This window comes from Elgaria multicarinata, chromosome 10, assembly GCF_023053635.1.
Source record: "Elgaria multicarinata webbii isolate HBS135686 ecotype San Diego chromosome 10, rElgMul1.1.pri, whole genome shotgun sequence".
Taxonomy (NCBI): Eukaryota; Metazoa; Chordata; class Lepidosauria; order Squamata; family Anguidae; genus Elgaria; species Elgaria multicarinata.
Window position 1 is genome coordinate 53,076,774 of NC_086180.1, and position 27,810 is coordinate 53,104,583.

The 27,810-nt window shown below is 41.9% G+C and overlaps 1 protein-coding gene across 1 annotated transcript; it reads left to right on the forward strand.

The window, feature by feature from the left end:
• The first annotated feature begins 49 nt into the window (after positions 1-49).
• NSUN7 (NOP2/Sun RNA methyltransferase family member 7) lies at positions 50-27,810 on the forward strand. Its single transcript, XM_063136412.1, has 12 exons — positions 50-120; positions 6,201-6,571; positions 10,545-10,603; positions 13,542-13,672; positions 14,565-14,717; positions 16,916-17,099; positions 19,853-20,063; positions 20,429-20,572; positions 22,824-22,925; positions 24,744-24,861; positions 25,426-25,549; positions 26,701-27,810. Exons 2-12 carry the CDS (start codon positions 6,259-6,261, stop codon positions 27,343-27,345), a joined length of 2,184 nt encoding a protein of 727 aa, XP_062992482.1. The 5' UTR covers positions 50-120; positions 6,201-6,258; the 3' UTR covers positions 27,346-27,810.

Here is a 27,810-nt window from a genome sequence, read left to right on the forward strand (position 1 = left end):
GTACTCTATATAGGGTTGTAACTCCTTTATCTTTTCCTGTTTTCTCACAGATTGTCAAACTGGAAACAGACCTATTGTGGGGATCCATTTTTTGCCACTCGGTTGATGATTTAAAAGTAAGTGGGTGTAGTTTTTCTACTTTGGAGATAATGAAGAAAGGTACTGATCTTGAATGTGCATGCATGCCTCCTCTGGCTTTCCACAATGATATGCTGTGCTTCGCCATGCATAACATGATAATGAGAGTCTCCCCAAATCACCTACAAAAAGTGGGAGGGAAAGAGAGAGAATGAAAGCAAATGATTATAGCTATCACTCTGAAGCTTAGCTCTGATATCCGACCAATTCAGAATCCCCAGAATTCTATTTATTTATTTATTTATTACATTTTTATACCACCCAATAGCCGAAGCTCTCTGGGCGGTTCACAAAAATTAAAACCACAGTAAAACACCCAACAGTTTAAAACACAATTACGAAATACAGTATAAAAAGCGCAACCAGGATAAAACCACACAGCAAAGTTGATATAGGATTAAAATACAGAGTTAAAACAGTAAAATTTAAATTTAAGTTAAAATTAAGTGTTAAAATACTGAGTGAATAAAAAGGTCTTCAGCTGGCGACGAAAGCAGTACAGTGTAGGCGCCAAGCGGACCTCTCTGGGGAGCTCGTTCCACAACCGGGGTGCCACAGCGGAGAAAGCCCTCCTCCTAGTAGCCACCTGCCTCACTTCCTTTGGCAGGGGCTCACGGAGAAGGCCCCCTGTAGATGATCTTAAGGTCCGGGTAGGTACATATGGGAGGAGGCGTTCCTTCAGATAACCTGGCCCCAAACCGTTTAGGGCTTTAAATGTCAATACCAGCACTTTGAATTGGGCCCGGACCTGGACTGGCAGCCAATGAAGTTGTAAAAGGACTGGCGTAATGTGATCTCGCCGGCCAGTCCCTGTTAATAACCTTGCTGCCCTGTTTTGCACCAGTTGAAGTTTCCGGACCGTTTTCAAAGGCAGCCCCACGTATAACGCATTGCAGTAATCCAAACGAGAGGTTATCAGAGCATGGATAACTGTAGCTAAGCTATCTCTGTCCAGATAAGGGCGCAGCTGGTATATCAGCCTGAGCTGATAAAAGGTGCTCTTTGCCACTGAGTTCACCTGTGCCTCAAGTGACAGTTCTGGATCGAAGAGCACCCCCAAACTACGGACCCGATCCTTTAGGGGGAGTGCAACCCCGTCCAGGACAGGGCAAACATCACCTCGCCGGACAGAAGAACCACCCGCTGACAGTACCTCCGTCTTGTCTGGATTGAGTTTCAGTTTATTAGCCCTCATCCAGTCCATTACCGTGCCCAGGCACTGGTTCAGAACAGCCACTGCCTCACCTGGGTTTGATGAAAAGGAAAGGTAGAGCTGGGTATCATCCGCATATTGATGACACCTCAGTCCACATCTCCGGATAACCTCCCCCAGCGGCTTCATGTATATGTTAAACAGCATAGGGGATAAGATAGAGCCCTGTGGAACCCCATGGCTTAGGTGCCACGGCACAGAGCAATAATCCCCCAGCACCACCTTCTGGAATCGGCCATCCAAGTAGGAGCGGAACCACTGCAACGCAGTACCTCCAACTCCCAGCTCAGACAACCTATCCAGAAGGATACCATGGTCGATGGTATCGAAGGCCGCTGAGAGGTCCAGGAGAACCAACAGGGTCGCACTCCCCCTGTCTCTCTCCCGACAGAGGTCATCCCACAGGGCGACCAAGGCAGTTTCTGTTCCAAAACCAGGCCTGAAGCCCGATTGAAATGGATCTAGATAATCCGTTTCATTCAAGAGTGCCTGGAGTTGTCCTGCAACCACCCGCTCAAGCACCTTGCCCAGGAAAGGGATATTAGCCACCGGCCTGTAGTTGTTAACATCTTCCGGGTCCAGATTAGGCTTCTTCAGGAGTGGTCTAATTACCGCCTCTTTTAAAGAGGCCGGCACCACTCCCTCTCTCAAGGAGGCATTTACAACCTCCTGGACCCAGCCGGCGATCCCCTCCTTATTTGATGTAATGAGCCACGAGGGGCAAGGGTCAAGCACACAGGTGGTCGACCGGACTTGGCCAAGCACCTTGTCCACATCCTCGGGCCTCACTAACTGAAACTCATCCAATAAAACTGAACCGGACGGCGCTCTGAACACCTCTACTAGTGGAGCTGCATTAAGTGTGGTGTCCAATTCATGACGAATCTGAGCGACTTTATCTTCAAAGTGCCGTGCAAATTTGTCACAGCGTGCTACCGAGGGTTCCACCATCTCTCGCCCTAGCCCAGAGTGTAACAGGCCGCGAACCACCCGGAAAAGCTCCGCCGGACGACACTGAGAAGACGCAATGCTGGTGGAAAAGAACTGCCTCTTTGCCACCCTCACCGCCACAGAGTAGGCTCGATAGTGAGCTCTAACCTGTGTTCGATCAGACCCAGCACGAGTCTTCCTCCACCTGCGTTCTAGCCGTCTCCCCTCTTGCTTCATTGCCCTCAGCTCAGGTGTATACCAAGGAGCTGACCGGGCTCTGCTCAGAGGGAGAGGACGCTTGGGCGCGATCGTGTCAACCGCCCGAGTCATCTCTGCATTCCACAGAGCGACCTGGGCTTCGACAGGAGCACCGGCCATATCAGCAGGAAAATCCCCCAGAGCCCTCTGGAATCCATCGGAGTCCATTAGCCTCCGGGGGCGGACCATTTTAATAGGCCCCCCACCCTTGCAGAGGGGAAAGGCCGCCGAGAGTCTAAACCTCAGTAGGAAGTGATCTGACCATGACAAGGGGGTAGATGTTAGTTCCCCCACTTCCAGATCACCATCCTCCTGCCCAGTCGAGAAAACCAGATCAAGCGTGTGTCCCTTTGCGTGTGTTGGGCCGATGACATGTTGAGACAGCCCCATGGTTGTCATGGCAGCCATGAAGTCCTGAGCCGCTCCAGAGACAGCAGCCTCGGCATGGAAGTTGAGATCCCCCAGAACCACCATCCTGGGGGTTCTCAACACCAGGTCCGAGACAACCTCCGTCAGCTCAGGCAGGGAGACTGTGGGGCAGCGGGGTGGACGGTACACCAGCAGAATCCCTAATCTGTCTCGAGTACCCAACACACAGTACAGACACTCAAGATCAGCACTCGACTGAACAGGAAGCCTAGAGAGGAAGATTGTATTCCTATAGACCACGGCAACCCCCCCTCCCCGGCCCTCGAGTCTGTGCTGGTGCTGCACCGAGTACCCAGGAGGGCAGAGCTGGGTGAGAGCAACCCCTCCCAGTTCCCCCACCCAGGTCTCAGTGATGCATACCAGGTCAGCCCCCTCATCCACAATCAGATCATGGATGAGAGAGATTTTGTTTTGGACTGACCTGGCATTCAGCAGCAGCACCACCAGACCCGAGAGCAAGCTGATAAGGCCGCCAGGAACCATCTGGTTGGGGGAAGGACTAGAAGAGGGGATAGCTGTAAGGAATCTGTCCCCTCTTCTCCTCATCTGGCCTGTTCCTCCCCCAGCACCATACCTCCCCCTACCCGTGACCACAGTTATGCAGGCACCCCCATATTCCCCAGAGCTCCCCAGGCACATATTAAAAATTATTTAAAAATTGATTAAAAGTTTTTTAAAAAATTGCTGTTGGTTGCTGGTCGGCTGGTGTTCTTCAAAACAGGGTTCTTCAAAACAGGGTGGCTCCTCTGTGCGACGCAAAGTGCGGCGCCAAGTGCTCGGCGCCGCACTCTGCGCGTCGCCGAGGCGCTGCCTCTGGCCGGCTGGAGCTTTACCTGGAAGCAAGGCGGGGCACTAGTCAGCAGATGTTCAGCAGCTGGGGGAAAGAGACTGCAGAGCCCAGGCTCCTGCAGCCCCAAGGTCTTCTCTCCCCACTGCAAGCAGCAAGCACACCCCACCTTCCCCTGGCCGGCTGGAGCTTTACCTGGAAGCAAGGCGGGGCACTAGTCAGCAGATGTTCAGCAGCTGGGGGAAAGAGACTGCAGAGCCCAGGCTCCTGCAGCCCCAAGGTCTTCTCTCCCCACTCCCCACTCCCCACTCTAATTCTAATGGAGTTTTCTTCCTCCTCCTCCTCTTCCTTCTTCTTTGAAGTGAAATAGAATGTATATACACATCTTGACATGAGTTATAAATCTTGTATTGTATTGTATTTCTTTATTTACAGTCAACAGACCAATATAAAACAAGAAGATACACCATTATATAAAACAATACAGAGTAGGGATAAAAAGAAGGAGTGTTACAAAATCACTAAAGATACTAGATGGTTATTTGTTGGTTTCTGAAAAGGGAACAGAATTGGGTTATTGGGGCCTAGCATAGTGAAAAAGGGAGGGATATATAGATAATAAAATTGCTAATCTGTGGATTTAAACGCAATCAACATCCATAAGCGATCTGGTGCGGATGGCCAAATTCAGGAATTTGGCCACCTGCTCAGTGGTAGATTTACTGGAGCCCTGAAGTAGACTAATCAGGAGTGACTCAGGGGATCGTCCAGGGAGACGTTGCATAATAGGACATAATAGGTCTTTTCTTGCCTGTTGGTAAAAATTGCAATGGAAGAGCACATGCAAAATGGATTCCACCTCGATGTTATTACATGGGCAGTATCTGTTTTTGGATGGAATTTTCTTATATCTGCCCTCCAGCAACTTGGAGGGGAGGACGTTAAATCTTGCTAGGGTGAATGCTTTCCTGTATTTGGGAATGGTTAACCAACCCAGGTATGGCATTCCGTCTTTGCAAGAAGGGACTGGGAGACCCAATGATTGGGGGGAACATGGTCCCCAGGCAGTTCCCCGGAGCTCTTGGTGGTCTATATCCAGTAGTCTCTGTTTGGTGATCTGTTTAGCGCTGTCCAAGTCCAGAGATAGCAGGAAAAAAGGGGATAGCCCTATTGAGGTTACTTTTTGCACCACTGCCCTAGACCAGTGAGATTCGGAGATTATAAATCAATGGTATTTGTTTGCTTGTTTGTTTATTTGAATTTCTATTCTGCCTTTCTGTGTTTTCACACACCCAAGACAGCTTACAATATGTAATAAAATATATCCAATATCTGTTATGGATGTAGGTGAATATCTGATATAAAACAGAAATACTTTAAAATTATACAAAAATGCACTTCTTTCTTCTGGCTGTTACTACTACTATATCCTGGACAAGTTGTTATGGTGGTATATATTCACAGAGGAACACACAGTGTCAATCCAGTGTGTGCTTGCTGTGAAAAAGGCAAATTCCATGTTTAAGTATAATTAGAAAAGAAATTGAAAATAAAACTGCCAATATCATACTGCCCATATACAAATCTGTGGTGTGGCCACACTTGGAATACTATGTACAGTTCTGGTCACTACGGTTAAATAAGGATATTGTAGAGTTAGAAAATGTGCAGGAAAGGGCAACAAAAATGATCAAGGGGCTGGAGGAGCTCCCCTTCAAAGAAACGTTATGACATCTGAGACTACTTAGTTGGGAAAAAAGGTAAGTAAGGTGTATAACATTTATGGAAGTGTGTAAAATTATATGTGGTGTAGAGAGAGTGGATAGGGAAGCATTTTTCTCCCTCTCTCATAATACCCTAGGGCAGCCTTTCTCAACCTGGGGCGCTCCAGATGTGTTGGACTACAACTCCCAGAATGCCCCAGCCAGCTGCTGGGGCATTCTGGGAGATGCAGTCCAACACATCTGGAGCGCCCCAGGTTGAGAAAGGCTGCCCTAGGTCATCCCATGAAGCTGATTGGTGGGAGATTGAGGACAGATAAAAGGTAGTAGTTCTTCACACAGTGCATACTTAAATTATGGAATTCACTTCCACAAGATGTAGTGATGGCCATGTTTTGGATGGCTTTAAAAGGGAATTGGACAAATTCCTGGAGGAGAGGGCTATTAATGGTTATTAATCCTGATGGCTATATGCTGCCTCCCAGAATCAGGGAGGCAGTATGCCTGTGTACACCAGTTGCTGGGGGACATGGGTGGGAGGATGTGGTTGCACTCACGTTCTGCTTGTGGGTTACCTGTGGGCAACTGGTTGGCCACTGAACAGAATACAGGACTGGATAGATCCTTGATACGATCCAGCATGACTCTTAAGTTCTTATGAATCTTGACAAAATGCTTCATAACTGTCTTCTAATTAATGCATAACATGAACATATTTCCACAGGGATTTTAGGATTCTGACTTGCTACCCAATTATATACTGATACATCAATACAGAAACAATGCCAGTTCTAAGAAGTAGTTTGATGTCTTCAAATGATAACATTGCAAGTAATGTGTCAAGTATCCACAAAATGACTTTTTCAAATGAAACATTTGCATCCGAAAAAAGTTCAACAAGTCTGACTGAGAAGAATGGCTATCAAGACTCCATTTACCTAAATGCTGCTAACATTTTTCAAGGCATTCATAATGAAAAGCCTCAAGATAAAATTTTAGTAAAATATGGGAATGGGCCATTACCAACTCTTCCAGATTTCAAAGATGAGCAATTCCAGCGTCTGTCATATGAATTGGCTTTCAGTGCCCTAAAATGTAAGTAGAAGGTCTGCTCTGCATTCCACCCCAGAAAAATAAAACTATAATGTGTAAGAAATTCAGCTGTTAATTACAGACATATAATGTGTAGTTTGGCTAGTTGTCATGCTAATACGATTGTAGTCAATAAAACATGTGGTGGCATTTGATATCTCTTCTCGATCTAATGACTCCCAAGAATTTGAGTTTGTTTTACTTTAGAATAAAATCAGGTTGCAGTCACTATGACATGATACTTGGGGAACTTCTTTCTCCCTGTCTTCTGCTGAAGGGGCAAAGGGAGGGGCCAGCTATGAAGGACAGCCTGTTGGGAGTTACCTGCTCTCTAGGACAGAATGCAGCCATTTGTATAGCTAGATGTGTGTGTCTCACCTCTTTTTCTTTCTTAACCGGCTAATAGTCTTCAAGGCAAAGGGGAACAGAGATAGTTGTAGGCAGACACATATGCAACCCACCCACCCCACTCCAAAGCAGTGCTTTGTTCTGGTTTCCTTGAACTGTGCATGCAGCGAATTGTACATACAGTTCAGGTCAGCCTTCCCCAATCTGGTACCCTCCAGATTGTTCTACTATTCCCATCAGTCTTCTCCTGTATGGTCAGTGGTCACAGGTGATGGAAGTTGTAGGCCAAAATGTCTGGAGGGACCTAATCTGGGAAAGATTGGCTTGGGTAGGATGCTATTTAGATGCTTACCTGGGTGTAGTTCCTTCTTATCTGAGGTGAGCTGGAGATCAGTGGTAATTTGCAAGTCTGGCATAATCGGTGTGCTTGGCCCTAACCCTCTGTACACTTGTTTCTATCTCTCTCTAGTATAGAGATTCATCCCCTTCATTCCTTTTGATGATCCTCTGTGCATGTATGTGTCCCTTTTGCCCAGAAATTGCTCACTTTTACCTGGTAGAATTATTTCAGCTTGAAAGATCCCCTCTAGCTCCATGGTTCAAAGCAATTACAGTTTTACTTTCTGGTTTTAGTGTCAAACACAATCCTACTATTCTAAAGACAGTCCATACTCAATGAGAATAGCTCGTTAATCCTTACCCACCTGCCATATTAGCAGGGGACGTTATGCAACCTCCACTTGAAATATGTGAAAGGTAGTAAGTGGGAAACCATCAGGACCATGTATGGCTCAGGTTAAAATAATCAGTGAGCCAAATGAATTACGTATATTAAGCAATTTGGTGTGTGCTTTGTATAATTTATTTATTAAGAACCTGCCCTCATAGACGTATTGATTGGAAAGGTCTCTGTTGTATGGCTGGTTTTCTTTGCACATTTGTTGAAAAGGGAACACAACAACTATATATCTGGCAAAAGTGGCATGTCTCCTTTCAGCAGGCTTATGTAGGCAATTGCCAAAAGACAAGGCTTTTCCAAAAGTCAACTTCTTTTATATCCCAGAAGGTCAACCATTGGTGGAAAGTACACAGGCTGCTCAGGCTCTGTGGGACTTCAATAGGAAAAGAAGGTGGGGCAAGGGGGGGGTTACCTTGGCAGCTTGCTGGACTGAGATAAATATGTCTGAGTCAGTATGCAAAAGTGAAAAGAAGCTGTCGGAGTCCATGGGAGCTACTGAAAATATGGCAACATCAGCTTGTCTCACTCATGCAGGGAAGCGAAATTACTTCTGTCTTGCAATGATAAGCCACATTCATGGGTGAAATTGAATATAAAGTGCTGCTTAAATGGAGAAAAATAATGCACACTCCTAGTCCATGAATCCAAAAAATAAGCTTGTGCAATTGCTGTGATTTCTAGTTCTTGGTACTATCATAATCAACAGTCTTTTGAGAAGCAAAAGGCAATGCTGACCTGAAAGTTTCATATGGACAAGAGGTGGGAGCAAGGCCAAGTGTCTCTTTGCTGAACATTAAAAAAAAAACTGGCAAGTGATGCTGCTCTTTTTCTCTTGAGTGTCCCCCCACCCTTTCCCACAGACACTGGTTTCTTTGTAAACGAGATGGTACAGGTCATATTAACAGAAAATGCATTCCAATATTTATGGGCACTTCTGCTCTCCGTTAGGTTCTTGACTTCAGAACCTATACATGATCTGAGATATTTCTTTGCCTTCTCACAAACTGGATCTTCAATCCATATGTGTCCACTTCTGGCAGCAGCTGATCTTTCATTGCAGGAATAAAAGTTGGTGTACACCTCTTCTTTGTATATGTGTTTCTGTAAGGTTGCTGTACTGAAGGATGTCTTCCAATCTAACACCTCCTACACATGCTTGGAAATCCACAAAAGAAATGGAAAAAATATCTAAGCTTATTGCTCTTCTAGAGTTTTATATTCCATATGGAAGAAAGCTCATATGCCTTTAAGTAGTTATACAGATGAGATAATTCAGATAGGTACAACTTCTGAAGCACTGTAACAGGAGAAGCCACACTTGCTGAAATTTCTTCCACATACCAGTTTCCTGCCCTTTGCTGAATCCAGCAATCTTATAACTGTTAAAGAACAGATGTGGTAAGGCAGCTACTGTACTGCCCCCAGGCATAAAGGGTTTTGAATTCACTAGCTGGTGCCCCTGAAATGGATTATGGGGTGTCAGCTTATTGACTTGTGCTCTTCCACCCTGTAGGCTAATGTAGTTGTAGTCATGATACAAGCGGAAGAAAATATAGGGACAGTGTGCTTTTTCGGGGGAAACTAATTTATTCAAAGTGCAGTGAATTAAGATAGTGTGAATTTGGGAGTTGGTTCCTTTGATTCTGATAATGTTCAGCATAAGCTGTGCAATGGCTTTTGGAATTGACAAAATGTATTGATCAAGATTGATCAAGTGACCCCCCCCCCCAGGTTGCACTCTTCCCTCCTCCTGTGCAGCCAGGAGAAAAGGGTTCAGAAGCTTTTCCTTAACTGCAGTTTATCTTTAATGTTAGCTACAGCTGGTTTAAAACAAGGCAGCTTCAAACTGGTTTTTGAAGCTGGCTTATTTAAATAGCCATAGTTAAGGTTAACTACAATTTTCAATTCAGATTACCAAAGGAAGCTATGGCTAACTAAAAAAACAAAGTTTTGAAACTACTACTTGGCCATGTGGGAGGATGTGTGTGCTCACTTTGGCTGTTCTACTTGTCATGCTAAACAGGATGTTTGAATGCAGCGAATGCGTTTTATAAGCCCAGAAATAGCCATACATAACTGCTCTTTACTCACTATACATTAAATATATTAAGGACACAATCCTGTGGGATGCACCCTGGGTACACATAAATCTCCAAACTCATTGGCTTATGAGTATCCAATGTTTACGGATATCTAATGGCTTGTGAGTATCCAATGCAGACCGGGAGGCGCGGCATGCCTCCTGGTCTTCATTTTAGCTAGACAGGCAATTTTGCCCATCCAGCAGAGGTTTTGAGGAAGAGGAGGGGGGGTGGCTGGGGATACCTCGTATTTCCTTGTCCCCAGACTCCTCCCCTTCCTGGCCCAGGAATGCCACCTTTCACCACCTACGAGCTCGTGTTTGCAAGCAAGCTCGTAACAGCACAGTTCTCCTTGCACTGTGTGTGAGGGGGAACAGGAGGGGAGTTCAGTTTCCTGGTTCTGAGCCTGGAGCCAGGGAAACGAAATCTCCCATGTCCCCCAGATGCTCCCCGGAGGACTTAGGATTGTTCTCGCCATTGTTAAAATATGTACACTGGGCTTATGTATATGATTTAAACCAACACTTATATCCTAATTGATTCTTGGAGGTCATTGTACATTTTTACTTAAAGTTTGTGTGCTAGGTTTTCTATGCCATGGTAAGAATGCTAGTGCATAGATGGTGTTGAACAACTTATGTAGAATGAAAATCCAGATTTATGCTCTTTGGGTGTATAAGTTTTTAATTCACAAATTTAGATATTCAAGGATTTGCCTGAGACATTTTTAGAAGTTACTGATTTTTTCTAAACTATCAAATTGTGAAGTAATTTGAAGGTATCTTCTATATTCCTTTCTTTCCTGCAGATCAAGATGTTCTTGAAAATATATTGTTAGACAGTGGCATTTACCCAACGCAGTCAATGGTAAGTAAGTATTTTGTTCTGTAGCTCACAGTTGTATCTTGTCAGCTTAAATTACCCTGGTGCAAATATATATTTTATCTTTAATGTTGTATACATCCTGTGTAAACTGTGTAGTGTTTTATAGGGACATCTAATAATGTTAGGTTGAGTACAATGACGATCACGCTATACTATTAATTCACTATGAGTAATTAAAATGTGGAAGAATTTATGCTGTTTGTATAAAACTTTAAGCACCTGTATTCAAATACATTTTCAATGCCTTATTCCGGATTTTCAACTGCTTCAGCATCTGCAAAAAACTTGGTTCTATTGATGTATAAGCGTTTAGATATCCCTCTAGTATGGACTGTGGATTGCACAGTAGAGAGAAATGTTTTGGCCATACCATAGACTAGGTATTGGGAGTCTCTTTCAGCTCGAGGTCCAAATTCAGTTTTGGAAAAACTCTTGAGGGCCGGATTCCAGTGGCACATGGGACTTAAAAGGAGTAGGAATAAAATATAATAAAATGCAAAGTACCAACATATTGTAGATTAAATTTCTTACTGCCATTATGATGACGATGATGCCTTAGGAGAGGCATATCATCCTTGCAGAATTGGAGAAGAAACTACACAAAAGCCAGGAAACCATCAAATGGTTGTGGTAGACAGATGGATGAAACTGTCAGCCCAGTGTGCAGCTGCTGTAAAGAAGGCAAACTCCATGTTAGGCATTATTAGAAAAGGAATTGAGAATAAAACTGCCAGTATCATGTTGCCTTTATACAAATCTATGGTGCGACCACACTTAGAATACTGTGTACAGTTTTGGTCACCGCACCTAAAAAAAAGATATTTTAGAACTGGAAAAAGTGCAGAAAAGGGCAACTAAAATGATCAATGGACTGGAGCATCTCACCTATGAGGAAGGTTACAACAACTGGGATTGTTTAGCTTGGAAAAAAGGAGGCTAAGGAGAAACCTGATAGAGGTGTACAAAATCATACATGGTGTAAATAATGTGGACAGGGAGACAATTTTCTCCCTCTCCCATTATACTAGAACCAGGGGTCATCCCATGAACTTGATTGGTGGGAGAGTCAGGGAAAAAATAAAAAATAAATACTTCTTCACACAGCACATAGTTAAGTGATGTAGTGATGGCCACCAATTTGAATGGCTTTAAAAGGGGATTGGATATATCCCTGGAGGAGAAGGCTAGATGGACCCTTGGTCTGATCCAGCACGGCACTTCTTATGTTCTTATATGGTTGGTGGAAAGTGGGTGGGGCCAGGGGAAGTGGGCATGGTGATCTGGGGGAATGCAAGGAAGGCTGGTGAGGTTCCCCACCTCTGCCATAGACTATGGCAACTGATTTCGAAAATGACATTTGCTCTCTAGCCCTTTTTTTGTTGTGCAAGAAGAAACGAATGAGTCTTAGAGCTTTCCCCTTCAATGAAGTTTCTGTGGGGCACACAGGCGTAATTGCTGATTATTATTATTATTATTATTATTATTATTATTATTATTATTATTTATATAGCACCATCTATGTACATGGTGCTGTACAGCGTAAAACAGTAAATAGCAAGACCCTGCCGCATAGGCTTACATTCTATTAAAATCATAGTAGAGCGATAAGGAGGGGAAGAGAATGCAAACAGGCACTGGGTAGGGTAAACAGGCGCAGGGTAGGGTAAAACTAACAGTATAACAGTATAAAGTCCAAACAGCATCAAGTTGTGAAAGCTTTAGGAAAAAGAAAAGTTTTTAGCTGAGCTTTAAAAGCTGCGATTGAACTTGTGGATCTCAGATGTTCTGGAAGAGCGTTCCAGGCGTAAGGGGCAGCAGAAGAAAATGGGCAAAGCCGAGCAAGGGAAGTAGAGACCCTTGGGCAGGCGAGAAACATGGCATCAGAGGAGCGAAGAGCACGAGCGGGGCAATAGTGTGAGATGAGAGAGGAGAGATAGGAAGGAGCTAGACCGTGAAAAACTTTGAAGGTCAACAGGAGAAGTTTATATTGGATTCTGAAGTGAATTGGAAGCCAATGAAGAGATTTCAGAAGTGGAATAACATGGTCAGAGCGGCGAGCCAAGAAGATGATTTTAGCGGCAGAGTGGTGGACAGAAACCAACGGACTGATGTGAGAAGAAGGAAGGCCAGAGAGAAGAAGGTTAATAAGGCTGCAGTCCTAAGAATACATACAAGGAAGTAAGACCAAGTTCAGTGAATAGATTTTCTTCTAAATAGACATACTTAAGAATGAACAGCAAGTTTGTCTTCTATTAGTGGAGTGAGAACCCAGAGCAGTCAAGATGTTTTCAGTGATAATTCGAGCACCCTTGTGCCAATGTGTTAATGCAATCATATGTTTGTTTTTAGGGTTTATATTCTAGATGGATTTTAGGACTGTTTTATTTGACCTTTTGTAGTTAATACATTGATGGTTTGTTTATGTGATACTAGTTTCTACAGTAGCTACCTTATCTTGCAGTGTCCCTGGTCCTATATCATTAAGAAGCCATGGGTTGATATGAATGCCTGCTTTTTTCAGGCCACTTCTCCAGTTACCCTCGACACCTATTTTAAGAGGTTACCATTACTGATAATGAAGTCTGATTATTAGACCTAGACTTTAGTATTTCACTTGTTGTCTAAAAATGCATTGCCTACTGAGAACTAGTGGGTCTAAAAGTAAAGAGAAGTTTTAAATTCTATTTTAGCAATTAAAGTATTGCAAAGGAAAGTATTCAAAAAGCTGTTTTTGTGTGTGTTGTATCTCAGACAGCTTGTGTATATAATATCTAAACAGTGTTCAAGCACTCTCGGATTAGGTTGGCCCTCTTGTTTCTATTTGAAGGGTTGAGGGAGGAAATGCTGCAGGTTTAATGTTAACTTCTTTGGGTGTTGTTGTTGTTCTCCTCCCCCCTATATGATGATTCTCTTTTTGCAGTCAGATCAATTGACCAGCCTAGTTGTCGTGATGCTATATGATCTCCAAGATCGGAAATTTGAAGCTCGCTGTAATACTGATGATGAAAACCCAATAGCAGAGGTCCAAGAAGTTGAGCATTATCTATGCAGGTATATGTACAAGAAGTACATGGATTCTTCTTAGGTAACCAGTATTGAAAATTGATTTGTCAAATGGCGATGAAAATCTCTTGTTTGGTGTCACACATGTATCAGTACAGTGGGGCAGGGGGAATTAAAGGGACCATAGGTGCTTTCTCTCAGCAAGATATATATTAAAAGCAAACCTTTGCTCTTAGCAAGCTATACCAACATTTCAACAGATGCTGTTAATAGTTTGACCTAAACGGTTTCCCCATCCACCCCTTTCCATAGCCTAAGTTACTGGTAACACCTGGTCTTCTGGTTGCTCACCAGTAAATATTAGTACTGGGGAAAAACTTGTTTTTATTGGAAGAGTGGCCACAGTAAGAATAACTTCTGTCTCTGAGGAAGGGACAACAAAGGCTTTTGGAAAGTGACTAGTAATGTGGAAATAGTTACGACTGTATTTTGCTCATGGGCATGCCAAAACTGGTTGAAGATCTCCAGGGGAGAGAGGTATTCATTGTTCCTTGCCCCATTTCTGCTGACAGCCAATGGTGAGAGAACTGGTGATGCAGTTAGTGTCTTGCTAGTCATTGGGTGCTGCAAAAATCTCTGGGGAAGCTGATGAGCATTCACAGAGGAGGGAAAGAGACAACAAACCAATGTTAGATGAAACAAACAGTGGTTTGTTTGAATGTTTGAAAGCTGGGTATTAGATTGTTCAACAAACCATGGTTAAAACAAGCTATAGCTCAATGTTATGTCCAATCCAGACAAGTCATTACCATTACAATTTAAATCTATTGTGATCATGCCTGTGTAACTGGAAATGCCTTGGGGATGTTTAGAATAAGAAGGATAAATAATAATGAAATAACTTCCTACAAGATCTGTTGTTTGCATTTTTAATCCATAGTTTTAAGACAAAACTGGCTGCTGCATTAGCAAGGTGTCGAATCAAACACGATGCTCTGTCTATAGAAAATATTTTGCCAGAAATGATACGGAAACAAGAACAAAGGGCTTCTTCGCTGCCTTTGTATGCATGGGTCAACACACTTAAAGCAAGGTGAGTGCTGAAAGATGACTAGTGTAGTGTGTCCATTGTACAGATTTTAACCTCAGAATTGAGTAAACATAATCTCTATGTAGAAATGTAGCTGTAGTGAAAGCGGATTGCATGTTTTTCTGGAAGGCTCATGCCATTGTCCCAGTACTCTACGTTTAGTGGAACGTTTAGCTGGGTAGTCTGTACTTGCCCGCTTCTATCACTGAAACTAATTATTTAGTGGTAGATGCGCTGGCATGTGCAACTTTTATGCCAGAGCTATTGGTGCCCATTAGATAATACAAGATAAATTTTAATTATTATAATTTCTCTTCTTATTGTCAAATGGCTCTTCTAAAGTCTCCATAGGATGACATTGTTCCTCTGCTTCCCCACTTTCAGTTGGGGGTCTTCAAGGCTCTGTACTTGGCCCTCTACTGTTCTTTCTGTATACTTGATCCCTGGGTAGCCTCACCACTTCCCATGGCTTTCAGGACCACCTATACGCAGATGACAGCCACCTCTACCTCTCTACGTCAGATGCTTTCACTCTCTACTAAGTCCTGTATCTTCAACTGCCTCTCTTACATTTCTGCTTCATTTCTTGTGCTTCTGACCATGTGACTCTACTCCTTAAATCCCTTTGCTGGCTTCCTGTCCACTCCCAAATGTTTCACAAATTTCTTATCCTTACCTTCAAAGCCCTCCATGGCCTTCCTTCTCTTCATCTCTCTGCGTTTATAACCCGACACATCCCTTTCTGTGACATTCACTTCTCCAGCATAGCCAACCAACAGTCTCCTGCTCCCTGAAATCACTGTCCATTTTCCCTTGCTGCTGCTTACCTTTGGAACTATCCCTCAGAAGGCCTCAGTGCAACCACCTCCCTTATTTCTTTTAATTCTGTCCTCAAAAGCTCACCGTTTCTGAGAAGTGATTGGATTATCCCCATAGTCTCTCTAACTTATTAGAAATCGGCCAAATTAAGTGAAATTATCACATACTTTCCCCCTGTTTACCTTTGTCTCCATTTTCCCTTTTCTCTGTTTTCCTGTGTCTATTTTCCTTGCATGTTTTTGTTGTGTTCTACTTTTGGAAGGTGACATTTTGAAGAGGAGACCCTCCATGGATATGCTGCCACTCCTTGCTTGTTTAGTCTACTCAGATTTATGACATCACTCTGAATAGGGCACTAGATGGCACTATATAAATAATAACAGCAGCAGCGACATGGGGGCTGCTGCGGGGTGGCGGCAGTTAATCTCCATGTGAAAGGCAACACAGGCTTTCCAGCGGCCATTCAGCTCGCTGGCCTGCCCCCTTCCTAGACTTCCAGTGACCAATCAGGGAGTGCCTTCTGCCCGGGAACACCTCCGCATCAACCCGAGTGAGGTCACACTGCAGAAGAGCCTTGGTGACCTTGCTCCCAAAGAAAAAGTTACACCTCAGCTTTGAGGAAAAGCCCCGCGCGGCGGCTGAGTCATATAACCCTATAGACGTATAATTCCAGCCAGAAATATTAAGGAGTTATATTCTTTTTGCCAAATCTTTGCTGGCTCAAGAGTTCATCTGTACCAAATGTTTGTGTCTGGGCAACTGCTTCCTCACATTCTGGTAAGGGATACTGAAACAAATCCCTTTATTCAAACCTGAGAAGGAAATGGTTACACGAAATTCCCGCTGGGTGATTTGGCAAAATAGTTTCCCAAAGTCTAGGTGCCTCCATCGCACGTTCAGCGTGTGGTCCTATAAGGGTTGTAGCTGGCCTTTGACATAGGGATTTGTGTTCTGATTTAGTTCAGCAGTGGTCTGATACTCTGGGGATCAGCTGTTCTTTCTAGTAAGGGTTCTGAGTAAGTGGTATAGTTTCAGAATCTGTAGAACCTGGTTTAAACAGCCCCATGGAGTATTTTCCAGATATGTTCCCATCCTTTGCTCATCACTATGGAGTTTTTCCAGATGTGTTCTTTTCAAAGGGCAGCCCCATGTATAATGCATTGCAGTAATCCAGATGAAAGGTTATATACAGGAAATGTACAAGCATTTGAAAGGGAACAATGACTGATGTGAAATTACAAAAGAAATTAAATGAAAAGTTCTACACAGGGTGCTAGTGCAGAATTATCCTTACTCTTTCAGATAGAAATACAAAAGATAAGGTAATTTTAAAAAATCAATCAATCAGTACTTCATATTAACAATTTTGTCTTATGCTCCAGCCTTGAAGAAGTTCATAGTTCTTTACAGAAAGAGGGATTTACTGAAGTACAATCGGTCTCACAGTTTGGTGGAGATTCGTATTGCCTGGATATGCACTGTGAAGATGTACTCATCTTCCCTTCCTTTCTTAAAGAAAAGCTACTTACTCTGGAACTCTTCACCAATTACAAGCTGTTGTTGCAGGTATGATAGTCTATATCTGAAATCATTTACAAAACCTTGCTAAGGCATCTTGGTGAATACTTCGCTTCATAGTCTTTCAGTGCTGCATGTTTTTATTTCCTTTTAATGACTTGGTGCAAGAAACCAGCTATTAAGTAAGCCTAAAGAGCAGAATTAGATGTAACTGATACACTCCCATGTTCGAAGACATGGGTAATAAGGCAGAAGTGTCTTTTACATGTGGGGAAGGGCAAGTGGGGCAGACATGCTTCTGTCATGTTCACTCTCTCTCCTAAGTTACCTTTTTTAACATGGGTTCCTCAGAAGCTCCACAGAAGTCCCCTGCTTCCAAGAAATGCATTGCTTTTGGTAAAGAGGTCAGCTTGAATGGTAGCAGAGAAAGCCACGTAGGTACTTTAAAAAAGAATCTATATAGAACTATGTCAATTTGGCTCCTTTCTCTTGTGGCACTGCCTTCAGTTCACTTTATTTAAGTGAATTAGGTGGTGGCAGCTACCCGAGATTGGTGTCAGTTTGAAAGATGGTTGGCCTATTCTCATTTGTGCAAAAGTCACTCCAAAACGATTCTGATAGATGTGTTTACTCAGAACAAATTCTGGTGCTATTGGCTCTGCCTTTTACAAATGTTTGTGAGAATATATTTGATGCATTGGTTGCCCTTGTCAGAAATGTACGTCTTTTTCCAACAGGGAAAAGGTAGAGTTGAAGAGAGACTGGGAAAAGTAGGGATTACTTTCATGACAAGAAAATCATTTATTATGAGCGTTATTAATTCCAGTACAACTATGCTGTAGTTTTTACGGATGGCCTCAAGTAGTTAGCCGTGACAGCAGTATTTCTCCATAGGCACCAAAGTGTTTATCAAGAACGTTCCAAACGGAATAATCCGTGTTGTGAAAAAATTGGTACTAATATCATTGGCCTTGAATTACACTAAATTCCTACGTTTGGAAAAATTGGTTCCATATACAGGCTCAAGCAGTTCATTACTGGCTTTAGACTTGTTCAACTTCAGTTCACACCAACTGCTTTCTGTTCTCTTGTATTTGTGTGCAGTTTAAATGGCACACAAATTGTGTTCCTGACCCTCCTTTATTTCTGTGGCATAATTTCCTTTCAGTATTTGGAGACTGTGCTTTTTAATACTCCCTACATCTGGAGTACCATATCTGTTGTAATGCTTTTATATGTGTGTACCCACAGAAACAAGTGTGTGGGTGTATTATACGCACACACAGACAACCACCCCCAAATCTGAGCCCTCTAGTGTTATGTTGCAACAACAGGAGAAGGCCTTAGATAGGGATCAGGTGTCTTTCCCTCCTTCTCCCCTTTTCATCTTCCTCTTGAGAGGCCTGAATAAAGGTCCTTTTTCAGGTTGGCTGGAGTCCAGAAAAAAGCACTCTGGAGGTGCAATTTTTTGCAGGTCCCACTGAGAGGGATAATAATACCGAGCTATCATACATGGTAGTGGAAGGCCCCACCAGCGACAGTGTCTTGCTGTGTTACTGCACCCATGATGTAGATCATGCCATTTTCTCCGCTTCCTTTTTCATAACAAAGAGCCCTATTTGCAGGAGTGGATTCGTGTGTATTTTTAAAGGCTAGAGAATGGTGGCTTGTTGCATTTGCCATAGTGATGTCATGACCACTATAAAATAGACAAATGTTATGGCTCACATAATACGTAGTGGGAATGGTTGAGCTTTTTGTTGGGAAAATGCAATTCTCCTGTACGTTTGGGTTAGCCAGATGATAGACGAGTCCCCATCCAAAAAATCCTCTTCTGGTGGAGTGGAGGGGTCATGCTGCCTTACCCAGACCAGCCCTGCCTAGTCATCAGTTTCTCATGGCCAATGTTGAGCTCTGTGCACTCATTGGTTTATTCTTTTCCTGTATTTTTTCTCCTTTTCCCTACCTGCATCCCCTCAGAGTGGAAGCCACCACAGTGGCATTTAGGGATAATGTGTCTATTGAGGGATTTGATAAGGTGGGGAACTTTCATCAATGTCCTCTCTTCTGTGGATGCTGCTTTGGGAAGAAGGGTTTTACAGGGAGTACATGCACATTAGTTGGCCCACCCAAGAACGGGGTTGCTTTTTTACATCCTAAAAGTCTTGGAATGCCCTCCAGAAGATATGGGAGAAAGATATGTTTCTCACCATAAACTCATGTATTCTGTGTCTTCTGGAGGGCATTCCACCCATCCCTAGTGATACAGTAGACCAGTGATCTTCTTCTCAGAACTCTGCCTTCACTATTTATGTGGGGATGGAAGATAAGGACTTTTGTTTATTCTTCTTGGTTGTTTGATCTTTTCTTTGGTTTATAGATAGCACTAGTTGCGCTTCAGGAGTAACCTTTTTTTTGTCTTCTCCTGGTTGATTAGTTACGGGTTGAGAGGTTCTTGGTCAGTGAGGGAGTGGAGCAGACAGGAAAGGGTTAGCTCCTTACACGGAAGTCAGGACCAATCAAATTGGACATATATATATAATGTGGCCCCTCTGCCTGGCAAGGATAGTTTGGATTGGGCCCTGTCCGTCTGGTTGGTCCATTTGTTTGGATTGTAGACAATGTACTAACGACTGCTCATTTCAAGTGCAAAAGCAATTTCATCTCAAAACATATGCAAACATAAATTTGATTCTGGTCATCTGGGATGTTGGTCCTGTTGAAACGAATAAGCTTTGTGGCTGAGTAATTTGACGATCACACTTCTAATTGTTAATTCAGCATTGCTGCTTAACTCTTAGGATAAGTCCCGGAGCCTTGCCGTACATTCAGTGAAGGCCTTGTTGAATATGGATGATGACATATTAGTAGCACACATGGGCTCATGGCTCACTCTGGCCCATATGTCAGTGCTGACAAATCAGGAGACGTCCAAAGTGTTCGTATGTGGAGTAAAGTCAGTAGCAAAAGAAGCTGAACTGAAGGACTTGTTCACACAGATGGAGTGTAGAAGTAAGTTTTTGTTTGTTTGTTTTTTATGCTCTTCATGGTTTTAATTTTTGTGAACTGCCCAGACAGCTTCGGCTATTGGGTGGTATAAAAACGTAATAAATAAATAAATAAATAAATAAAATAAGCATATGGTAGCTTTCATTATCATATTTTTAAAAAAATGGCTTAGTTGCAACGAACATACATTTAAACCAGTAGTTGATAGATATATTTGGAGGCTTCAGTAATTGCCTATTTAATGTTTTCTCACTAGATGTGCTTAATGACTTTTATGAAGATACAAGTGTTAAATTTATATAAATTCATTTGACTTATTAGTTCTTCATAGTCTAAAATGCAGACTGCATTGTTTTCCCCCCAATCAGACATTGAGCTACTACGTGAGGATTTTACAAACGTTGAATCAACAGATCACAAGCTGCAGAAAGTTAAAGTAATTTTGCTACTGCCTCGGTGTTCAGGTCTGGGTGTAAGCAATCCAATAGAATTTATTTTAAAAGAGCATGAAGGTAACTTATTGATTTCGTTTTACAAAACAATTGCCTTGGGTTGAAATAAAATTGAAAGTTTGATCTGTACTCTCATCTGCCTTGGCGTTCTTGGTGATGATGGATTTCTGCATTTTTGGTCACTAGTCATGTCCTAAACAATTTCAGTTATCTGTGCAGGTCAAGCATATTGTCATGTTTTGTGATGCATTGCATTGCTGTGATATACTTGGCAGACTGGATTGTTGGTTCATCCAATTTCAAATTGATCAGCAGATGGCGATCTTAAACCAGGGATAAACAATTGGCAAAGCAAGACTCAGTCTGGCCTTTGGATAGTTCCCCTCTGATCCTGGAATAGTTCTCCTCCCCACATATGTACTTTTAAGATGTTTTTGCTGGCATAATTGTAGACAAAGGGAGAAACCCTTTTCTCTCATTTCGTCTTGTGTCTTCTGAATCTGGGTGGCTGGGTTAATCCTAGAACAGGCCATGGGTTATGTGAGGGTTGTTTAACTATCACACAACCCCTGCTGCCCAGGTTTGGATGACACAACAGGCTTGAATATTCAAAATGGCCACTCGCCTGCACAGCAGCCTTATTTGATGCATAATTTGATCTTGTGAAACCAGCCTATATCTAGGGCAAAAATGTCTGAGGGCCAAAACCTCTATTCCTGTCCAGTGCTAGAGATGTAAAATTTCCAGAAATTTTGAAGGCATGGAAAAAAACTGATTTCCCCCCCAGGGGTTTCGGGAAAAGAAATAATGCAGTATTAGCACTTTTTTTCAGATTGAAAGTCACTTTGTTTCTTTAGGAACATAAAATGTAATTATGTCCAAGTTGGTTTAGCATAAAATTATTACATTTGGTATATTAAAAGTACAGTGTATTCAAGCAATATTACAAACTAAATTTACTTTTTTTAAAAGTGATAATAATACCTTTTTGGTAAGAAATGGAGCTACAAGCTTCTGAACTGTTAGGAACCTCTTTGGTCTTGCCAGTTTATGAGGAGCAGGCAAAAACAACAACAAGAAGAAGAAACCACCAACATTAGTAACAAAGAAAATTCTTTATGTCTCCACTAGTCCTCCACAGTGTCAAGCAAACATAAATCACCCATTCCCATAAAAAGAACTGAGAAAAAGGGAGGGACCAAGATTCTATGAATATGCATAAAATTTAATCAGACTCGTTTTCTGAACTGCAGCTGTCACTATCAGTTTCAGTCTCTGCTTCAGTGGCAGTGCCCCCTAGAGGCAGAAATACATCTTGCTCTTGCATTTGAGAATTGTAGCCTCAGGTTGCAACCTAGGACTTTCTTGTCCTCAGTGCACAGAAATTGTAATAAACTAATACTGTACATAGTTTTTAGAAATCATTTGAAGAAGTAAATATCTGAACACCTTGTCTTAAACATTTTATTCATCATGCTAAAATAAAATATCTCATAATCCATTTTTCTTCATTTTTTTCAATTTTTCCAATTTTTCGGGGGGGGGGGGAGAAAGAAAGTCTTCAGAAAAAAATGTTTTTCCCCCGGAATTTTTTGTTTCTCCCCCCCCCCCCCAGGCCTTCACATCTCTTCTGTCCACAAAATGGAGGAGGGAATTAGTGTCCTTTTCCTGTGTTTTGGGTGGAGTGGGCTGCCTCCTACTTTACAAGTAGATGCTAACGAATCCTACATGCATTTATGAGCCAGTAAATGGCCTTCTGCGGGTTTAAATGTTTGAGGTCTTTGGGATTGTCATAACAGCTTTTATTGTGTGTGTTTCACTGCATAATCTAATGAAGTAATCCTGTCTGATGGAATTTTGTTATGTGACTCTTACACTGTGAGTTGCTTGGAGCAGGAATTTGCTCTCTCGTACTTCGTACAGTGCCATGCATTCATGGTGCTATATTAATAAAGCCTGCTAAATAATATTAGCAGTAGTGTACATAGCTGGGATAGGGAGCATGTGGCCTTCCAGATCTTGCTGAAATGCAACTCCCAGCAGCCCTAGCCAGCATAGCTGATGGTGAGGGATGAGAGGAGTTGTAGTCCAACATCAGGTTCCCTATCCCTGATACCTTCAGATAATTATTAAGTCTAAGGAAATGAGGTGTCATATGTGAGCAGTCATATAACCGTTAATGTTGTGAATTCCTCTGCAATGGCCTTCTACACTTAATTGTGGCATCTAATATGAACTGAATTGCTAGCTTGCACAAAAGTAACAAAATACTGAGGCACATTTTCACTTTTACTTACTATATTCTCTTTAGATGCAGAATTACTTAGAGACTTGTCTCAAGGATCTGTAGCAGAAGATAAACTGCATACACTTGCACAGCAGCAGCTTAAAGAATTAACACATGCAATGCAGTGTAAGTTTTTCCTTAACTACCAAGAATTGGAGCATAATGCTGATGTTGTGTGCAATCCTGAACAATTATATCCACTGGTTTTGATTGCCAATAAAATTACATTCACTTTTTTTTTTTAAAAAAAAACCCTCTTAGGAATAGCAAGGTTCTCCTCCCTTAGATTGTATAGTGGAATTTAGTAGAAAATGTTTGAGAATATAAAAATGTTATATTATTGTCCAGCAGTGCTTACATGTGTAAGTACTTCTGATTAAAAACCCTAAAGTGATGTTATTCTGCTCGTGAATAGTTCTACATGTGATCGGGAAATGGATATCATTATCCACTGAGTAGTCAGATAAAAAAGGGATCTAGAAATCCTGAAGCTGAAGGATAAAGAGGGCAAATGTCTTGTTTATCTAAACAGAGTAATTTTATGGATGCTAATAAGCATCTGGAAGCTCTTGTCATGCAAATGAACAGTCACCTGGTTGTTTTAAGGAACCTAAGTATCTTTCCATAGAGGCAGGATGTGCTCCAGAATCTCTTAAGCTAACTCTGCCTGGCAGCCAAGAAGCGGGGCATCAGCTGAATATTTGTTTTTTTGCCAGCTCTGTGTTGTTCTTTATGATCCTTTTGGAATTAGTTCCTGATTCCCCCCACCCCCACCCAGGTTTACTCTGGGAGACTGGGGAAGTTAAGCAAGTAGATGGCAGATCTGGTGATTCACTGATTAATTACCTCCCTTTTAGATTATGACAACTCTGTGTTGGGCTGCTCCTGAAGAACAATGGGAAACTGCAGTTACTGCAAAATGTGGTGGGCAAATTGTTTTCTTGTCCACGGTTTGTTGACCAAATTGCCCCAGCCTTGTGTCAACTGCACAGGCAATTTGTTTCCAGGCACAATTCAGGGTGTTGATGATGGACTTGTCTAGAGTTTTAAGATCTGCCTCAGAAACTCTTCTGTATGTCCCACCATCAAAAGATTTTTTTTAATTATTCCAATTTATATCCTACCTTTCTGTATACAGGTCCAAAGTTAGTTAATGACAATAAAATCAACCATATTAAAAATATAACAATATAGAAAACAAGGTAAGAGCAGAAAGAGGCAGAACAAAACACAATAAAACAGTGGCCTGTTAAAAATGAAAAGCTAAAGGATGAGATCAAATGAAAGGCCAAAGAGGAGTAGTCTGTCTGAGTAAAAAGGTATTTTACCTGTCAGTGAAAGGCTATTGGAAGAGAGGTTAAATAGGCCCAGGTGTATTATCACCTTTTGATATCGTTGGATCAAGTTGAAGGGGGTCCAATTGAAAAATCCATAACTCGAGGAGGAAATGGAAAGTAGGGCATATAAGAGACCCAGACTGATGGAAGAAAATGTGAAGAGTTGGGCTAAGGGGCAGTATCCAATGCTGCCTGCATGCTGGCAGGACCCACTGCTGGGTCTTCCTAGAATAACCCCAGAAATAAGCAAAAATGCTACTTTCCTGAATGGGACGAGTCAGTGGAGCTAGCAGAATGGAGCTCTGCAGACATGTCCTGGGAACACAACGTACTTGGCAGAGGTGTAATGGCAGCTTTAAATACTGCCCAGTATTTTAGATGATATATAAAAAAAGAGCTCTTATTGGAACATGTGATTGTTTCCAATAAAATGTGAATTCCTGGTAGTTTTAGTAATAGGCTGGTAAGAATTTTCATAATGATCCAAATTGGATCGGATTTTAATATTTTTAGCATCAATTAGTGATCATGCTTAATATTTTGTGTGTGTGTTTGAGCTATACATTATTTTAACAGCTGGATTAACTGTTATCTTGAATTCTTATAGTTAGTAAAGTGCAAGCTGTTGTCTACTGCACCTGTTCGGTTTACCCAGAAGAAAATGAAACTGTGGTGAACAAAGCACTAGCGTCTGGAGCAGAGGGAACAAAGGCCCAGCCTTACAAGTAAAGAGCAGGCTTTTCTTAGTTTTAATAATGGCCTCCTATCATTTCTAGTGTGCGGTAAACATTGTCCTTATCCTGATCCAAAAGTGCAGAGCATGCTTAAAAGCTTAAGTGTAGAATCTTCCAATATTAACTTTCTAATCATGATGTAGGTATCTTCTCTCAGGATGGACATCTGTGTAGCCTATTTGTCCGATCAATCATCTGTCGGAACACAATAGGCTATTTGTGTGTAGCTTATAAGCTACCATGGGTTAACGTGATATGTGAACAGGTCCAGTGGGTCCTGTTTAACCATGAATACTCAGTTTGCAAGTTTGAGGTGGGGTTTCATCAATATTTGTTGTATAATCTCTTTAGCTTGTGTGTTTAATATTGTTCAGGAAAAATCAGTACTTGAATAGCAGGGCCTTGGAGAAGACAGGATCCCATACCTTTATGGCTTCATGCTTAGCTACTGTTTTTGGAGCAACTAAGGAAGGCCATGACTTGGCTAAAATAGTTTTTACTTAAGAAGTAAATGATGATGATGAATTTATTTATCATTGTTTATATCCATTATAGGCTTTGTCCACCTGTTCTTCCTTTGTGTTGCAAATCGGAAATATGTACTTCTGCAGATAACTTTTTCAAACTGGAGCCATCAGATATTTCTAATAGCTGTTTTATAGCTGTTCTGGCCCGAGAGGTAAGTAAGTCCTATTAAAAAAAAAAGAGTTTGTAGACAGACACCAGTAAAAACAAGCATTTTAATCTTTTAAATTTCTTTACTATTTAATTATAGTAATATTTATATGGTTTGGAACACACATTAGCTTTCTTTGCTAGCTTTGTACTTCCTAGACAAGATATGTCAAGCTTTTGGCTGAACTAAAAGTCCTCTGTGGAGAGCTATTGGCTCATGTGTGTGTGTGTGTGTGTGTGTGTGTGTGTGAAAAGGATCCCCTAAACAGGGCGATTTTGGGGAGGTGGAGCAAGATTATTTTGATGGGTTTGTGGCCTGTCTGTTTTTTCTGCTACTATGACAGGGATCCTTTAGAATGGCATACAATGAGCCGATTTGAACATCACAACAACTCATGAGTTGTTGGGCACAAAGTGGGAATGAGAGCACTGCCTCAAGTGTGTGGTCACTTCTGCTTTCAATGAACAACATACAATCACCTTGTTCGTAGGTGGTTAGTGTGACATCCAAACCTGAACATTTGGGTAGTTTAGGGGTTAAGCAACCCAGAGTTAATAATTCCAGTGTTGTTTTGTCCTAAGAGGTAAACTACTGTTAAACTGAATAGGAGAAGAGGTGACCTATTCAGGATCACCAAACAATTCTTTGGCAGAAGTGAGAGATGAACTTTGGTCCAAAGCTATCTTATTTTTCTCATATAATTTCATATTTGTTACCTGAGAATTGCAGACTTCCTGATGATATGGTATAAAAGAGGCTACTCTACTACTATAGTAAATCTGGAATACAGTAAGATTAGAACCACTAAAGCAAAGGGTTGGAGTTCCTACGTGACCATTAGGAGCAGTCCTAGCCAGTGAAGTCTGGAGAATGCTACAGATATGATACATTACAGGTGGGCAACTTGTGGCACTCCAGATGTTTTGGCCTATAACTCCCATCATCCTTCGCCATTTGCTGTGCTAGCGAGAATTAATAGGAGTTGTGGTCCTCCAGATGTCTTGGCCTACGAGTTACCCACCCCTGCAAGAGGAAGTGTTATGGTTTTCACAGAACTCTAGTTTTTCTATATTCTTCTGTACAATACATGATGCCAATGACTCTTTTTGACCTGTGATTTTGACTATGCTATATATGTTCCTTTAACTTTTTAGAGGGATCCATCGGAGTCAGTGTCAGTGAAAGATGTTTTAGCTCGTGCTGCAGCAAAAGGATTATTGGAAGGTATTGATTTAGTAAAGCCAGCTAAGAGAGAAAAGAAAAAGAAACACAAAGTAACTCAGCCAAAGAATGCCACCAAAGAGGCTGTGATACAGTCCAGAATTCAGGAGTTCCTGGAACGAGAAATGAAACCTAGCACGATTGATTCAGACTCTTCAGTATCTAATATAATTGGCAGTAGCTCTCAAATTGTAAACCAGACCAATATTTCTGTTTCCCTGAAGAAAACATCCAAACCCCTCTCAAACTCATCTCTGCCTGTGATGTCAAAGAACACTCTTGCTACATCATCCATGCAAAAAGTGTTTGAAAGACAGCGAAACGTTAGGAAACCAAAGTCTGACGATAGAGTGATGGTCTTGAAGCCTGTTGAGATTGTCCTGCCACCAGTAATGATGCCATACTTCAACCCACAAGGGAACAAATCCCAAATTTCTTCTAACCATTATTATTATCATTGGGTTGGAACAAAAAGTGGAACATATGGCACGCTCAGCCCTTCTCCATCCAAAAAACTGATCAAGTCTAAAGAAACCACACCATCTTCTACAACCAAGCATGCTCGTCCATGGTTTTGAAGACTGCATTTTCTGTGAGGCTTATTCATCATAAGCCTGATAGAATTTGAAGCTTGCATTCCTCTAATGGTAAAAAGCAGAACAAAGATCACTTGGGACCAAATATTCATATACACAGGAACAAAACTGTTTTTAGGAGGCAGTTAAAACATGGGCTATTATGAAGGTAGCAGAAGGGCTGTTCTGCCAAGGCTTTTATAATGTAAATGTTACAATGCAGCTTCAGTAAACTTTTAATGTCAAAATGCCTAAATCTAATGTGTGCACTCAGAATATGCAAGTCATTTAGGGTAAACTTAAAAAAAGGTGCATGTGGGCAATAGCTAAACACCTTAGAAAACAGCAGAAGCTAGCCATTACTATTATAAAGAAGAACAAGGCTTCTAAAAATAGAAGTAGGTTTTCAGTGCTTATTCACTAGATATTTCAGCATATATTCTTGGGAATTTTGAGTACATTACCTTT

Bases quoted from the DNA above. Each gene is read 5' to 3' on its own strand.
- NSUN7 (XM_063136412.1), top strand. From the start codon at position 6,259: ATGCCAGTTCTAAGAAGTAGTTTGATGTCTTCAAATGATAACATTGCA. The intron at 6,572-10,544 runs GTAAGTAGAAGG...TCTTTCCTGCAG, and splicing joins GGCTTTCAGTGCCCTAAAAT to ATCAAGATGTTCTTGAAAAT. The intron at 24,862-25,425 runs GTAAAGAGCAGG...TATCCATTATAG, and splicing joins ACAAAGGCCCAGCCTTACAA to GCTTTGTCCACCTGTTCTTC.